The 16108-nt window shown below is 45.7% G+C and overlaps 2 protein-coding genes across 4 annotated transcripts in view; one reads left to right on the top strand and one right to left on the bottom strand.

Moving 5' to 3' along the window:
* LOC132473736 (regulator of microtubule dynamics protein 2) overlaps positions 1-5554 on the top strand; it is a 21688-nt gene extending 16134 nt beyond the window's left edge. The window contains exons 6-11 of the mRNA XM_060073986.1: positions 1048-1123; positions 1790-1867; positions 2814-2912; positions 3124-3177; positions 3593-3673; positions 3830-5554. Coding sequence (XP_059929969.1) covers positions 1048-1123; positions 1790-1867; positions 2814-2912; positions 3124-3177; positions 3593-3673; positions 3830-3883 — 442 coding nt within the window. The 3' untranslated portion in view covers positions 3884-5554. The remainder of the gene's footprint in view (positions 1-1047; positions 1124-1789; positions 1868-2813; positions 2913-3123; positions 3178-3592; positions 3674-3829) is intronic.
* A 1348-nt stretch (positions 5555-6902) lies between these two features.
* Positions 6903-13796, bottom strand: LOC132473735 (cytochrome P450 1B1). Of its 3 annotated transcripts, XM_060073984.1 has the most exons (4): positions 13469-13793; positions 11100-11183; positions 9862-10897; positions 6903-9422 (listed from the first exon to the last, which is right to left on the bottom strand). In XM_060073984.1, exons 3-4 carry the CDS (start codon positions 10887-10889, stop codon positions 8858-8860), a joined length of 1593 nt encoding a protein of 530 aa, XP_059929967.1. In that variant the 5' UTR covers positions 10890-10897; positions 11100-11183; positions 13469-13793; the 3' UTR covers positions 6903-8857. The 3 variants fall into 3 exon arrangements, with proteins under 3 accessions (XP_059929967.1, XP_059929968.1, XP_059929966.1); XM_060073985.1 differs by lacking the exon at positions 11100-11183 and having other exon boundaries at positions 13469-13796; XM_060073983.1 differs by lacking the exon at positions 13469-13793 and having other exon boundaries at positions 11100-11493.
* Positions 13797-16108: the final 2312 nt, after the last annotated feature.

The raw sequence follows: 16108 nt of genomic DNA on the forward strand, positions 1-16108 counted from the left end.
AAAGCGTATCTGATGTTTAATTAAAGGTGACCTATTATACCACCAGGTGTGAGTGTGTTTAGCCATAACAAGCCGTTTTGGAAATCGGCCTCTTCTGATATCACAAGTGGGTGTGTCCACCTAGATGTATGATGGATAGATGAGCAAGGTTTGCTACAGTCCCCTGGGTAGGCTGTAGACTGATCTATCCAGCACACATCTAGGTGGACATGTCCACTTGTGTTGTCAGAAGAGGCGCCTTGTAACGGCTAATCACACTCACACCTGCTGGTATAATCTGTCCACCCTTAAGCTGTATAATGTCCTGCATGTGTTTGAAGGCCTTCTTTGCGTGCGAGGGCTGGCTCTCCCCAGGTCTAGGTGGATAAAGAGGTGGCGAGATCACGGTTCATCCCTCCTTTCTGTCTTCCGAAACCCATCCAGTACCTCAACTGAGCTCATGGATCCCCACACCACAGCCAACAACCGCCCCCCCCCCCCCCCCCCCCCCCCCCCCCCGCCCGCCTCGAACGTCTCCCCTCCAGAAAGTGTGCGAGAGAAGAGGGCAGCCGAGGGGGAGCAGAAATGAAGCAGCTTATCGCCCCACAGAGAGCTTAACGAGGAGCCGGTCGTAGGGCGGTCTGCGCGGCGCTGGATGCCAGACAGTGACCCAGAGCAGAGGTGGTGTGGAGGGAAGGTGCTGCCGGAGCCCCGTCCACCAGGAACACAACCCATCGGATCAGATTAAAGGATCTCAGGGGGCTTTCATAACCGCATACCAAAACACATCTGTGCCGCCCCTCTGCGATCCTTTTTATTTTTAGTTTTTGCTACTTCTTGGGAAATAGTTTTGTGTCGGATCCAAGGTTTTGGGCCACAAACGTTTTCCTCTTGGTGCTGGTTGGGCTTAAATTGCCAAAAGAGAAGAGGGGTTTTCAGAACCAGTGAATATCGACTGCTGGTTGCATTGAGAAATGAACATGGTTATATCTTAATGTTATCCAATTTAACTAAACTCTGCAACAGTGTTTGACCATTTAAATTGAACGTGTTGTCGTCTCTCCACAGGTACGCCATCATGTGTGGTTTAATGGCTGAATACGACACGGTGCAGAACAAGATCAAGAACGGCTTCATCTTCAAGGTATGTGGAGACTCCATGAAGGCCTCCGCCAGCACCCTCTCTGTCTCCACTGGTTTCTATACACCGGGGCCAACATTTTAGAGGGACATGACACAGATAAGCCGTATTTTGACTGATATACTGTAATATACAGGGGGGGTTATTGTACGTGGTAATTGTACCCACCGTGCACCCATACCGTCGTGTCGAGTTGCCCCCCCCCCCCCCCAGGGGGATTATGTCATTTCTGCAGATGTGCATGGCTTCTCCCTGCAGCCAGGTTGGTTGCATAAGGCAGAGCATGGGAACGACATCGTGTGGTCAACCGCTTCCCTTAGAAACAGTGTACAGCCCCCACAGGCGTAGACAGCTGCTATCTCTCTATCAGAGGTAGAAAGGAAGAGATAGGAGCTGGTGGGGGGGGGGGCGGTTCTCTCGCATGCGTACGTGTGTGTTGATGGAACATGCGTGTGTTTTTTGCCAAGCAGATCAGGGCAGAGAAGATGACGGAATTGCAAATGCTACAGTGGCATGAATCACCAGTAAAATCCTTCCGTCTGTTATGCTTCTGTGTGTCTCTCTCTCTCTCTCTCTCTCTCTCTCTCTCTCTCTCTCTCTCTCTCTCTCTCTCTCTCTCTCTCTCTCTCTCTCTCTCTCTCTCTCTCTCTCTCTCTCTCTCTCTCTCAGGACCATCTGGATAAAGCCATTGAACTGAAGCCAGAGGATCCCATGTCCTACTACCTATTGGGTCGCTGGTGCTATGCTGTACGCCAACACTCACTCGCTCACTCACCCGCTCACCCGTGACATCCCTTTCCCCTCTAGAGGTGGGGTTGAGGGGGGTTAGTGTTTCCGCGCCTCCACCCCGCGGTTTCCCCTCACTCGCCCCCTCCTCTTGTTTGACTTGGCGGCTCTCTGCGCCAAAGCTCCAGCTCTGCCGGAGGCTCACAGCAGCCATTGTTAGCATGAGAAAGGTTATTATACCAGAGAGGTATTTATATCCCGGCGCTCCACGGCAACGGTAGCGGCTGTAGCTGCGGACAAAGTTATGATTGTTTACAGGAACGGTCGTATGGCCGAGCCAACGCGCCGTGCGGACGTTACGTACACCTTGTATCATCACTCCATGCTGGGCTTCACTTCACTCACTCACCGGGGACCGTGGAAGAATGCATGTTTTATGTAGATATTTATAGACGATTCAGATAGATACATTTGGGGTATTTTCTATGTTTTTGTTCACTAAAAACCACTCAAATGCATTTGAACTATCCAAAGAACGTGTGGAATATGAGTCCTAAGACCCAAAAGAGAGATAAACAAAACAATTTAAAGTCCAGCATTTCCATTAAGGTAGGTGGGAATCAATTGAAATGATGTGCAGTCAGTCATGGAAAACCTGGGACGGTCAAATGGGGGGAAAAAGCACTCTTCAGGAATCGAAAGGTTTTGTAGAATTACTACCAAAGAAATGTAATGGTTGGAAATGTAACCCAACTGCGTCTGCCTTTAATATGACTTCTTGCTGCTCCACCAATTACTTTTCAAGAGGCACAGATAGGCTATAGATAACTAAAGGCCCAAGAAGTAGAGAAAACATTACCCACATTAAAAAATAAATAGAAATTGATTAACCTAACCGGGAAATCTTTCCTCTTTGTTGCTGCTTTGTGTTGGTGCCGATGCTGTCCCATGCCTCTGCTGGCTGCAGGTGGCTCAGCTATCGTGGATCGAGAGGAAGGTTGCCACCACGCTGTTCGGTGAACCGCCCAGTGCCACGGTCCAAGACGCCCTGAAGAACTTCCTCAAGGTAGGGACGGACATCCGAGGGAAACCAATCGCTTTGGCTTTTTGGCCGAAAATAGCGATTTCACCCACAAACATCCCATTGAACCAAGGGTTTGTTTGGTTTCAACGTGAGGTTGTAGATCTGTGTGCGTGAAAAAGACAAAGACAAGGACAACGTTGAGTGAAACTTGATCATTTATAACAAAATAGCCCTTGTTCCCCCTAATTCCCAGGTTGAGGATATCTCTCCTGGATACTCCAAACAGAACTACGTGTTCTTAGCCAAGGTAAGTCATCGTCACCTTCAGGTCATACGCATGACACGCATCTACCTCAAAGTCCCTCCTCTGAGATGCATCCTTATCCAGACCACTCACCCACTCACTTATCTCCCTCCTATGATGGGGGCTGACCCAAGTTAGACCATTGGAAGCCCTTTACCCCACCCAATCCTCAAAGGAGTCGGCCCCAACAGGGATGTGAGTTTGGCCCAGACTACAACCCCTAGGGGCGCACTTGTGCCTGCTCACGACACCCGTGACTGATTGACATCAGTAAATGGCCAATGTCAAACAGAACGAGTCACGCAGAGGTGAAACCATGGGATGGGGGGTGGGGGGGGGGGGGGGTGGGGGGGGGGGGGGGGGGGGGGGAGTATCCTACCTTATCTCTCTGATGATCAGTGCCATCTGGGGTCAACAGTGTTTTAAGGACCTGGGCCAGAAGAGCCAGGCCAGGAGGATGTGTGAGGCTGCCTGCTCCATGGACACCGTCTCTAAAGAGGTACGGTCCCCCCCTGCGCCCCATGGACGTCCACCTCTTATTGCACTACCCGTTGATGTGAATCCATACAGATACCCGATCGAATGCATGCAACATGGAGTAATGTAGTGTAGATGATGAGGTATTTGTCTCTGAAAGTAGGTTGTTTCTGTTCAGGATGAGGATGCTGCGAAGGAGCTCACTGTGCTGTGCCCGATGCTTGGTGTTTGACGAGGCTAAGCCCCCCCCATCACCTAAGAGCTGAGGCCCGGATCCTCCAGCACCCCCACCGACTGCCCGCACCACCGGGCGCTCCAGGTGCTTGGGGGGTGGGGGGGGGGGGGCATCAGAAGCACGCCATCACTGGGATTCACTCTGAGAGTGAGGCGGGTTGGACCATTTTAATGAGCGAGCGTTGGGGGATACCGATGTTTCATGCTTTGGTTCTTTATGTTACGGGAAAAAAAAAAAACTGCCCCGAACATATACCCGTCCATGTCCCCTGAAGTCACTATCGAGAAAATACACTCACAAGTGTGTCACTAGTGACCAAGTGCGTTTCATGCAATTGTACAGAACACAGATTTTATATTGTCCCTATGAAGGGGGCAGAAAAATTATCCAAAAATAAGAAGAAAATGATGCATGCAAGTCTTACTTGGTCACTTTAGAGCGTATCTCCCCATGCCCACTTCTCTTCACTACGGTTTTAGTGGATACCAAAACTGACTGACTGACTGAAGGACTGCCCTGACGAGGCGTGGGCGTGGTAACCCCGACCCCTGGTGGTGTTTCTGTCGGTGTGCTTGGGGTACGTCAGCTGCCGCGCGGTCCGGAGACGACAACAAAGCCTTCCATTCAGCCGCCAGGGCAGCCATGCAGTCAACACTGCTGCTGCAGGGTGGGACGGCCACGGCCCCCCCACAGCCCCCACTAGAACCAGGAGGACCGGCCACTCACGCCAGTGATAATCAAATTATCCCACTGACTTTGATCCTCACTGAAACACTAATTGGGCCTTGTAGTTCCACTCTCCGTCCGTACACCGCGTGGTGTCAGAGACGTCTGTGTTGTCTTTTCCATGCTGGCCAAAGGCCCCCGGCTGAAGTTCATCTCCTTTGATCAAAACACTGCAATCCGTGTTGTGGATTAGGAAACAGGTTGCGTTTGTCCTATGTCTGTCCTACAAAAGATAACTTAATCAAACTGCAATTGCTTTAATGTTTTTGAAGTAATTAACCCTGTATTTCCATTAGGCGACTCTGCCAGGAAGGATGTAGTCATATCTTTTTCATAGTAAGATATGAAGCATGGAATGTTTTCAAAATATAGCCATGGAAGTTGAAGTACATGTGCTCGAGTGAAATGGACTTCAACTTTCTATCCAGTCATTTTTGTTTGAAGGAAAAGCATTTAACTCAGCGGTCATGGATGGCACAGAAAAGCACATAGCACATGGACCGAATTTAATTGTTGTTAATTTATTTGTTTTACCACCCAGTCAATTACTTCAAATTTTGGTGAAAGCATTCCGATTATCTTTTCTTTTAAGTGACATGCATAAAAATATAAAAATGGTTTTAAGGCAGCAAATGTTTAAAGTGTTTATATGGGGTGTATTTCAGGGGAGGAAAGGATTTAAAATAATATATAAAGAGGTATATTCATGGTTTTAACTTCAGGAAATTAAAATAATGAAAAAGGGACTGATTAAATGGGAAACATGTATGTATTGTACATGTTTAATGTGTTAATTATATTTGTATCCCAAAGGAAACTATTTGCTCCTTGAGGCCAATGTTGTAAATGATACAATACATGGAGATTATTCTGGAATCAATGCACCATATAATATTTAAATCTGCAAGGATGGTATATAATAAAATTATTGCAATCAGCAAACTATTTTGTTATTTTTCTTAGATTATTAGAAAAAGTGTGTTTGAGTGATGTCTGACAGGGTGAGCAATCTCTAAATTCATATTGGATATAGCAGGAGAAGTTCGGTTGGAAGCTGGGAATCTATCCTAACACCTACCCAATGCACGAGTCCGTCGCACATTTAAAATAAAAGAAACCTACAGAATAGATTGGCCATAATTTGGTCACAGCTTTCACGGTCGACCTCAGGAGTCGTCTCGGGCAGCGCCACGGTCCGGGTGTCATGGCGCCCGTCCCGGCCTGCTGGGCGGAGGGCGTGCCCGCGGGTGCTCAGAGGCAGCTGGCCGTGACAGGAGAGACGGGTCCGTCTCCCCACCAGATGGCTGTCTGGTGACGGCTCTTATCTTTCATTCACCTGCACTTCAACGGCATATGGTCTCAAGATGAAACGCATAAAAAAGGTTTAAAAACCACCTCTCCTTCTTCAGACCTCTCATGTTAAGCACCACTTCTTCTGCCGCTCGTACGGTATACGGCATCAAAAGACTTGCATGCATGTATACATTTCCCTGGGTAGCTTGTGTTGAGTATAGACAACCGAATGCTTGGGTGAATTCGGTGTAATGGTTGCTACCCTCAGAGGCCTGTAATCCAAGAAGAGTAACCAGGCGATAAGGTCACGCAATAAGGCCTCCCCCCTTACTTATGGAGAAGGAGAACTCATTCTACGAAAGAGCGATAGTATAGCTTCCTAGTATAGCTTCCTAGCTGTCAGTTTCCTTACACTGCTGTGGTCCTGTCCTTTAACCATTTCGTTTTTTTTTTATTCGTCCGCAATACCAAATGCCATGCAATACAAAGCCAAAATTAGAAACCTTCCTCATTGCTAGACGTCTGTTGTATGTGTTTTCACATACTATGCACAGAACAAACAAGTACACCATCCACCAGAGTGGCAGTTGATAATGCACCGTTTAAGATCAACATCTGTCGGGCTGTCACCCACCGTGAGGTTGGCTGCCTATCTGTGAGCGAGTCGGAACAGGATGTTCTGGGAGAGCGAGACAACGGACCGCACGGGGGGGCCAAGGGGGGGGGGGGGGGGGTGGAGTCCCTCCTGAACACTTTCCTTTTGTCCCCCACCTGACCTGGCACGACTCTCGGAATAGACCACGCATCAGCTCCAACGCCACGGTCCACGTGACCTGAAGCCGGGCTGTGCCGCACGTAAAGCATCAATTGACGCTTTGATTTTTTTCCGTTTAGGCTGAAAAACAGGCCGTGGTACTCGTGTCACGCCGCCCGTCGACAGGGATGTGACAAAAAAACACGGACATTGCCTTTGATCCAATGACATCGATGGAATACATATTGTTAAAATGTCCTTTTATTGAGTGGAACTGCGCAATATCACAGCAAACAACTTCCTGTCTTAGTAGAACGGGATACATGCGTATAAACCAGGGATATACGGTGTGATAAAACTGCTTGGATATACATTTTTTGAGAAATTGCCGAGATCTACAGTAAAGTTGAACTGCAGTGTTATAAAGTATAGTTAAATTATAGTTAACAGTTATATACAATATAGTTTAACTGCAGTAATATGCATGATAGTTAAACTGCACTAATATGCAGCATATCTCAAGATATAAAGAGGACGGCATCGACTAGAAATTCAATAAAAAGTAATAATGCATGTTTAAAACATCAAATATATAATTTATGTTGCTACGTAATCATCTCTGATCTTTTGACATCTTAATTCATCAAACAAGTGTTTTTATTATCATTTCGAAAACGATTATACAATAAACTGTTCAACAGTTGTATATCTTTGACACAGAAATAGAAACCGTTTAAATGCCCAAGTTAGACGTACATCTTCCCTTGAACTGTATCAGTGGAACCAGGTGAAAATAATTGCCGTCGTACTTCAGTACTCAGAGTATACATACAAGTATTTAGAGTAGAACTGTAATAAATTGTGTAAAAAGTAGCAATCAGAGGAGGAGAACCGATCCACACGGTTGAAGAATCGTGGCAAGCGTTTTACCATCTGAATGTTATCTTACTGCTTAAGGTCCAATCTTGTTTTCTTTATAATACTTGAACTCTCTACTCTAACTACTCTAACTACTAAATACTACTCTAACTCTAGCCCAACAACGGAATCAGTCGGACCACATCCGTCTGATCCCGGGTCCGAGTTCAACATTCGCTGGGCCAACAGACAGACTGGCACAGACATGTCGTCATGGTTGTGTGTGTGGTGGTAATGGTATATGTAGGCCTACTATCTTTGTGTGTGGGTTTGTCTGTTAGAAGCAATCCGATTATGCAATTTGTACAGACAACTTGTGTTTTCAGATCTTTGAGATGACTTATTTTCAGAAAGAGGAAATATCATTAATGAATTAATGAATAAATATGCTTTTGCCCCAAAGAGTTTTGTTTACTGGCACGTTTATGAAGTAAACGTCCTTTCATTATTGAGCTTATGAACAGTGGAACATGAGCAAAGCTATCACGGGTAACGGTTACAGTAATAATAATACCTACATGACTAAATAACACTGATCTAACATAGATCTAATATTTATATTTTCATAGTGCTTTATACTGTTTACAAACCAAAGCAACATTCAACAAAAGAAAAGAATATTCAGTGTTCATAGTTAATTGCCTTTTCAATCCAAATCAGTGAGCTCTTAATCAACATTCATAAGGCCTTGTTCCTGAGAAACTTTGCACTGTTTATGTGAGATATATAGATGCCGTTTCTTGTACATCTTTTTTCATGTATTGTAGAAGCTCATTGGTTGTGTACAGTCTCCCACACACCACGACCCATAATCACCAGCCATAACCTTTGTCATATAACCTGATTCAATATGACAGGTCCTCTACGATCTTGTGATTTCAAGGCATCTTGCAGGCTTAAGGTCTTCCATCTGTACTGAATGTTCAAAACATATTCTATCTCTTAGCGATAACTTTCGTTTTTCGCTCCCATTGAACACAGAACAGAACTAAACAGCCTGTCGGGTAGCCTATCTATTGATGCCAATGAGATATAATATACAGGCTATAGTAGGATACGCTATGTCAAGCGTCAAGGACACAACATGTGCCCAGGGTGAAAAACTGCCTGAATTTATAAATATATTTGATCCAAACCAAAGGCTCAGCAGCAGCTCCCGCTCTGTGGGTCGTCCTCTCCACCTCTCAGCCAATCACCAACCCAACCCCTCGCTCGGGGTTCAGTGTTTCTCCGTGTCCTTTGGAACGGGGCGTGGCCGGGGCTCCGACGAGCCTCGCCGCTCAGGGGCGGCAGAACTCGTCCAGCAGGCGCATGTCGTCCCTGAGCTCCACCTCGATGGAGAAGGGCAGCGGCTTCAGGGTCAGCCCGTAGCTGTAGTCCATCTGGGGGGGGTGGGCCGGGTCGCAGCGGATGTGGCACTGGTGGGCCAGCAGCGCCGTGAAGAGGAACAGCTGCGTCTTGGACAGGTCCTCTCCGATGCAGCGCCGCTTCCCCAGGGAGAAGATCATCACGTTGGACACCAGGTCCTTGTTCAGGGACCCGTCCGGGCGCAGGAAGCGCGTCGGCTGGAAGGCGCCCGGCTCGGACCAGACGGCCGGGTCGTGGTTTATGGACCACTGGTTGACGAACACCACCCGGTCCTTGGGCACGGAGTAGCCCATGATGACGGTGTCCGCCGTGGTGCTGTGCGGGATGGTCAGAGGCACGAAGCTGGTGTAGCGCATGACCTCGTAGACGAAGGCCATGACGTAGGACAGCCGGGGCTGGTCCTCGACGGAGGGCAGGGACTCGCGGTCCACCACCTTGTCCACCTCCTCCTGGAGACGCCGCTGCATCTCCGGAAACCTGCTCCACGACCCAGAATCACTGTTATATATAGCGTCTAATAATTATAGTTATCTTTATTATCTGTACCTTTAATGTGCCAATGAAGGGTTCGGGTTAAGTTAACCCTGAAGTTATTTTAAGTTAAATATGTGTACAAATTAATTCTTTGTTAAACACAATTGGACTATGTCCAACCTAATAGAAAATATATAATATTTCATTGTATATTGACAATAAAGAGTAATACATTTGAACATGTTTGTCCAAGTATAGCTCTAACAATACATCATCAGGTGATGCGCTTACAGTCCACGGCACGCAACGTTGTTTACCAGAGGATTACACGGAGATGGGAAATGACGATTGATTATAGCCAGTTTATGACTGGACCCGGCTTACCGACTATTATATATAGGCTACTAGTTAAACTGCAAAGTCTTATGAGCAAATATCTTACCTCACGAGAATTAAAATAATCCACGAAAGCGCAGTGGAGAGGGTGTCCTGGCTGGCTCCGAACACGTCCGCCACAGTGGGCGGCACGTGGTCCTGTTGGACCGAGACCCCCTTGGCGGGGTCTCTGATGTGGTCCATCGCCAGAATAAGTGCGTCCGTCATGTCTCTGATGGAGCTCGACTCGATCGTTTTCCTATGTTCGGTGACCTTTTTGCCGATAAATAAGTTGAACTCATAGTTGAGGGTCTTGAAGTCCTCAAATAATGTCTTGATGGGGTTGGGGAAGTACTGCAGCCAGGGCATCACGTCCACCATGCTCCCGGCGCCCACCGTCTTGGTGAACTGGTCGTTGCGCCCAACCACCTGCTGGAACTCCGCGTCGTCGTACGAGTAGCGCTTCCCGAAGCACACGGCGCTCATGATGTTGGCCGTGGACACCACCAGGTACACCATGGGCTGGAAGTAGCGCTCCTCTCGCGTTTTGTCCAGAAACAGTCGCAGAAGTTCCTTCACCTCGCAGACGATGTGGTTTTGGAACGCGTGCTTGGTGTGCAAGTTCCCTGTGGACACCGACCTGACGGTGGCGTGTGCCACTTTGCGCTTCGATTTCCACAAATCGTTGACCGTGCCGAACGCCAAGCTTTCCCCGTTTGCGATGAACCGGAAAGAAGTGAAGTCCGGTCTCCCGGCAAAATCAGGAGCCTGCTTGACGAGCGCTTGTTTGATGGCGGCGCCGTTGAGCACCAAAACGGTCTGGTTGCCTAATTTGATCTGAAACACGTTTCCGTACTTCTTTGCCATTCGCATGAAATATATATGAGGCGCGTTCCCCATCTGTGCGGCGTTCCCGATGATGGGCCAAGCGAAGGGTCCGGGCGGCTGCGCGCCGCTCCGTCGACCGGCTCCGCTCTGCAGCAGCGCACCGCTGCGCAGCCAACGCACGGCGTGCAGCGCGCTCAGGAAAGTAACAGCCACGACTAACAGACTCCGTGTCAGCGTGTGGTTCCAATCCAGCATTGCGAAGTCCATTCTCGGTTCTGAAATCATGGTGGAAATACAGAGATTATTATTAGTGGAAGTAATCAATCATACAATATATGTGCTTTTATTTAAAATGTACACATAAAACAGCCTGTAAAACAGCCTCTGCTATAAACGATGATGAAATTAAGTTATGTTTGCATTTTTTTTAAATAATGAATAGCAATTGGTCACCAGAACATCCCAACAAGTAAATACCTGGATTGCAGTCCTTATCCGATCGCGGTCAATGATCGAAGATCGTTCTCCCCCCCACCATTCTCCTCTCCTCTACATAGTGATCTGAAGACAGTGTGCTCTGTTTACAGCAGTAACTCAGCCGAGAGTTTAACCCATGCTATGAACAAGGAAAAACCTCGAAGCCGCTCGTTTGCTCCAAGCCTGCAAGCTCTGGCATCTCTATCGTTGCTTTGCCCTGTTTGCTTTGGAGGACCACAAACTTGTGTTTAAATACCTTATCCTGCCAACAGCGCAGCATCACGGCTCGTGTGCTGTGTGGTGTGAGAGAGGGTGGGAGTTTGTTTTAGAGAGGGTGTAAACCCATCTGCGCTCCCTCATCCCCCCCCCTCCCGTCTCTATACTCAGTCTTTCTTTATAGGCCTATTCTTCCTTTCGTTTTGTCAGTCAGTCTGGTTGCTCCTTTTCTCACTCACTCACTCACTCACTCACTCACTCACTCACTCACTCACTCACTCACTCACTCACTCACTCACTCACTCACTCACTCACTCACACAGACACACTCACGCTCACACAGACACACTCACGCTCACACAGACACACTCACGCTGTGTGTGTCATTTAATTTTTTGAAATTCATTGCGTAGCCATATTTAATCTAATCAAACTTGATAGAGCAAATTACAAAAATTGGCAAAATAATAAGTTGCTGAATTTCACAATCATGACGTTGAATGGCCTTTAAAATTAAATTGTATAACTTAAGGCTTGCCGCCTTTCATCTCCTAATTTTTCATTACACCAAGATATCTAGAGGGAGAAATACCAGACGGCTTTTGTTCGAACATCTACATTCCAAAACAAGGCAAAACATGTTGTTTACGCATGCTGAAAACTTCAACAAATTGCCGCTTAGTGTAGGCCCTATTGGACGGTCTATTAATTCATTGTCGTTTTGTGTGTCTGCCAGCAATATTTTTTAGCCTTATACATTACCATAAAATATACGTTTCAATATAGTGTTACACTTTTAACCCGACTGAGCAGGATTCATTGGTTTATTGATTACATAATTTTTGCCTCCGATTCAAATTTAAACATATAGGCCTATCCCAGATGCACATAGGCCCACATGGCGTATTAAAATAAATAAAGTAGTCCTACCCTATGTGAAGATTTTATTATATTGGCCTTTAGGGTTAGTAGTATACTGTGTAATATGACACACAATTTGAGAGCGAGCGTTTCCCCATGTTTAGCGTGGACTGCGCTTTTTAATCACACCACCAGGAGGTGGCGATCCCTAGAATATAGCCCACATAAATTAAGACTAATTTAATAAATGAGTAACTTATCGTTTTATCAGGAGACTTTCACGTTTGTCAACATTCTAAACAGATGTGAGCAATATTCCATAAATCAATACCAAATTGTTTCTTGATGTCGGTGATACGTTTGTTCTTATTTGTCGATTTTAACACTATTTTGAAATAGCCTACTTAATGCGGGACGACTACGTTTATCTTTTGTTTTCCATTTGCAGTGATTCAGAAAAATGTGCAACAATCAGTACAAATCTATTTTAGGTTTAATTTAGTTGTTTTAGAGGCCAAGACCTAGGAATTAGATGTAGGCCTATTTATTCAATACCTGTATCTATAACCGTTCGCTGTTTCAACTAGCCAAGAGGCTAATGTTATAGCTATGATTGCGCTTCTTATCCTCTATGTTGAGGATCCCTGTGTTTGGGCTCCCGGTGGCCAGGTTTCGGGTGTCGTGCTTCAGTACCACGGACAGCGCATGGCAGACACACGCACGCCAATCTTTTGGCCTGTGACCAAACCTAAGGGTTCTCTTATACGTTTTTTTAATCGTGTAGTGTACATTTGAATATAATTAGTCTTGTATATTTTAATTGTTCGATTTCTAGCCTTGATCGCAATAACAACAACAATAGAAAAACAAAAATAACAGTAAAATGTGGCATTATGATAAATAAGTTATAATAATATATAATATTATATTATATAAAAAGCTGGATATTTTAATTTATAAATCTTTTTCTTGGTGTGCTGTATTGGTCCTTGGCCTTTTACCAGTACTTAAGGCCTTTTAGGCCTTTATCGTTTTCAGTTGTAAACATTGTGTAGGCTACTACTCCGCTACGACTACTAATTTGATTAGGCCTGCACCACAGATTCAACAGGCCTACAACATACTTTGTAAGCGCCAATTTGAACGCAGTCTGTTATAAGGCTAAAATAACTGCTGATATTAGATTGTAAACCACACAACAACGTATCAAAATTAATTCCCAACTGCCCCACACTAGTCTCACTCAAAGTCCTAAAGTTACTTCTCAGTAACAATGGTAAGTATGAACTTACCTTATGTTGGACTTCTGGGTAAAGCTCCTCCAACTAGGACAGAACACACTGGTTTGATGCGGGGACGTTTGAATATTACGACCGTGTGGTCCAAGACTCACCCCTTGACCCGCTGGACTCTGTTCCCCCACCTCCATTGGCCAATGAGTTTGTGGTTCGCAGCCAGCCATTGGTCCATTGAGCTGCCCGTTCTGCCCCTTTGACTCGTGTTGGCGAATCACAGCTCATCCCGGACTTGTGATTGGCCTGCCAAACAGCCATGTTTCACGCGAGACACCGGAAGTCTGTGTTGTGAGAGGGAGAACTGTGTCTTCATCCCTGCTAGTGGACAGAGCTCCAACCCTATGCCTCTCAGCCCTACTCAGCCTCTCGTTCTCGTCATTCACCCTGTGCCTCTTCTTCTCTCCCTCTCTCTCTCTCTCTCACTCCACCTCTCTCTTTCTCTCTCTCTCTCTCTCTTTCTCTCTTTCTCTCTTTCTCTCTCTCTCGCCCTCCCTCTCTCTCTCGCCCTCTCTCTCTCTCTCTCTATCTCTCTATCCTTTCTTCTTCTTTTTTATGCATTTTATTTTTCTCACTTGGTGTGTGTGTGCGTGCGCTCATCAGATTATCACACAAAAACATCAAAATAAACACCTGTTTCCTGGTTCACCTGTCCCCACCCCCCTTTCACTTTAGGATGCCGCAGGAGAAGAGGAATTCACTGATATAACGTTGAACATTTGGGTGCATATCTAGAATGGCTATCTAGAGATAACTAGAATGGAAAACTCAGGCCTATCAGACCAGTTTGAAAACAAGCACTCACACGAGCGCTACCCTGAACCAATAACATTTATATAACATATGTATCACTTTTAAAATGTCTATCTTAATTCTTGTAGATTCTCAAGATTTCTTCCTTTGATACTGTAATGATGATTAAGGGCTTTGCAGATACAATTGAATTGAATTGTAGTTATACAATATAAACTATAATATATTATCGTATAATAGTTAACATTTCAAATGTCCAATATTCTGTGATGTAATTATGGAAATCATGACAAAAGTCATGAACAGAAAGATCTTTGAACAGAAAGATCTAAGCGTGCCTGTTCTCTGGCTTTTCAGTTAATTCCTGGAAGGTCCTCCCCCCTCTTCTTACCCTTACCACAAACGCACACACGCACACACCCACACACACACACACACACACACACACACACACACACACACACACACACACACACACACACACACACACACACACACACACACACACACACAGACACACCTCTAGACCTACAATAACTTCGCCCCATGAGGGAAGTTTCAACCATCGTTCTCTTCCTCCCCCTTTGTTGTGACTGACAGCTCAATTGCTCATTGCTCATTGCGTGTGAGGAGAGAGAGAGCGAGAGAGAGGGAGAGAGGGAGAGAGGGAGAGAGAGAGAGAAAGAGAGGTGTGTCACGGGTAACAAGAACATATCCGTTGTTCGACCGACACTCACTTGATTGTGATTTTGCACACCTGTTTACATTGCGTGTGTCACACACAAACACACAGACACACACACACACTCATACACTCACGCACACATACACAAACACATACACAAACAGAGCCAGCATAGTTGAATGCTGGCAGCCTTGTCACGCAGGGAAGTTGCATGTCATTGGTAAACAAGAATAAAAGTCATGACTTTGATTTACGGCTCTGAAATGAGCTTGGAGCGTGCTAAGAGAGGGCTTGGAAGAGGTGTGTGCCTTTGTGTCTTTTGACTCTACCGCACTTAAACAGCGGCTTGTCTTACCCCGTTAAACCCTGCACTGTGAACCTGCACAGGGAGGGGGGGCGCCGGCCTGCCCCAGGCTGTCGGCTCGGAAGGCGCACAGTAGTCACGCACATGTGCTTCATCGAGGCGGTGAATCTGAAGGCAGAGCCGCAGATCGCGTCAGCACACTGTTATGCAAGGGAAGGTTCCCTGGGCTCTGGTGGTCTGGGGGGGAAGTAGATCCAGAGGTGTGTTGAATATGTAAAGCAAATGATATTGGAGTATCCCCTAGGTGTGTACATGTATGCCCTTATGGCATGACATTGTGATCACTGTGATTTTTTTATTTCATTTTATGTATGTATGTGTTGCTGGACACTTTATGCATTTTTATTTCATTTTTGCATCTTTCTATATTCCATGGGCTGCTGTGACAGGTGAATTTCTCATGTATGGGATGAAATAAAGTTCTTATCTATCTATCTATCTATCTATCTATCTATCTATCTATCTATCTATCTATCTATCTATCTATCTATCTATCTATCTATCTATCTATCTATCTATCTATCTATCTATCTATCTATCTATCTGTCTATCTATCTATTTGTCTATCTATATAGTACCTCTAATGTGAAAGTCATGAGGTATTGATGTCCTACTTGGATATTATTATTAAGTTATATTTGTATCTGTGAATACATTTTTGAATTCATGTATAGGCTATTTACGTAAGACTGTTCATTGATTTCTTCGACTGCGGTTGCATCGCGATAAATTACATTCATTGTTGGTTTCTGATCTTTTTAAAATGCAAAGCAGTGAGAACACTGCACTTCACTCGACTGGCAAGATAAAGATAACGAACAGAATCAGGCACGCATGT

The sequence above is a fragment of the Gadus macrocephalus genome, chromosome 15 (genome assembly GCF_031168955.1).
Source record: "Gadus macrocephalus chromosome 15, ASM3116895v1".
Taxonomy (NCBI): domain Eukaryota; kingdom Metazoa; phylum Chordata; class Actinopteri; order Gadiformes; family Gadidae; genus Gadus; species Gadus macrocephalus.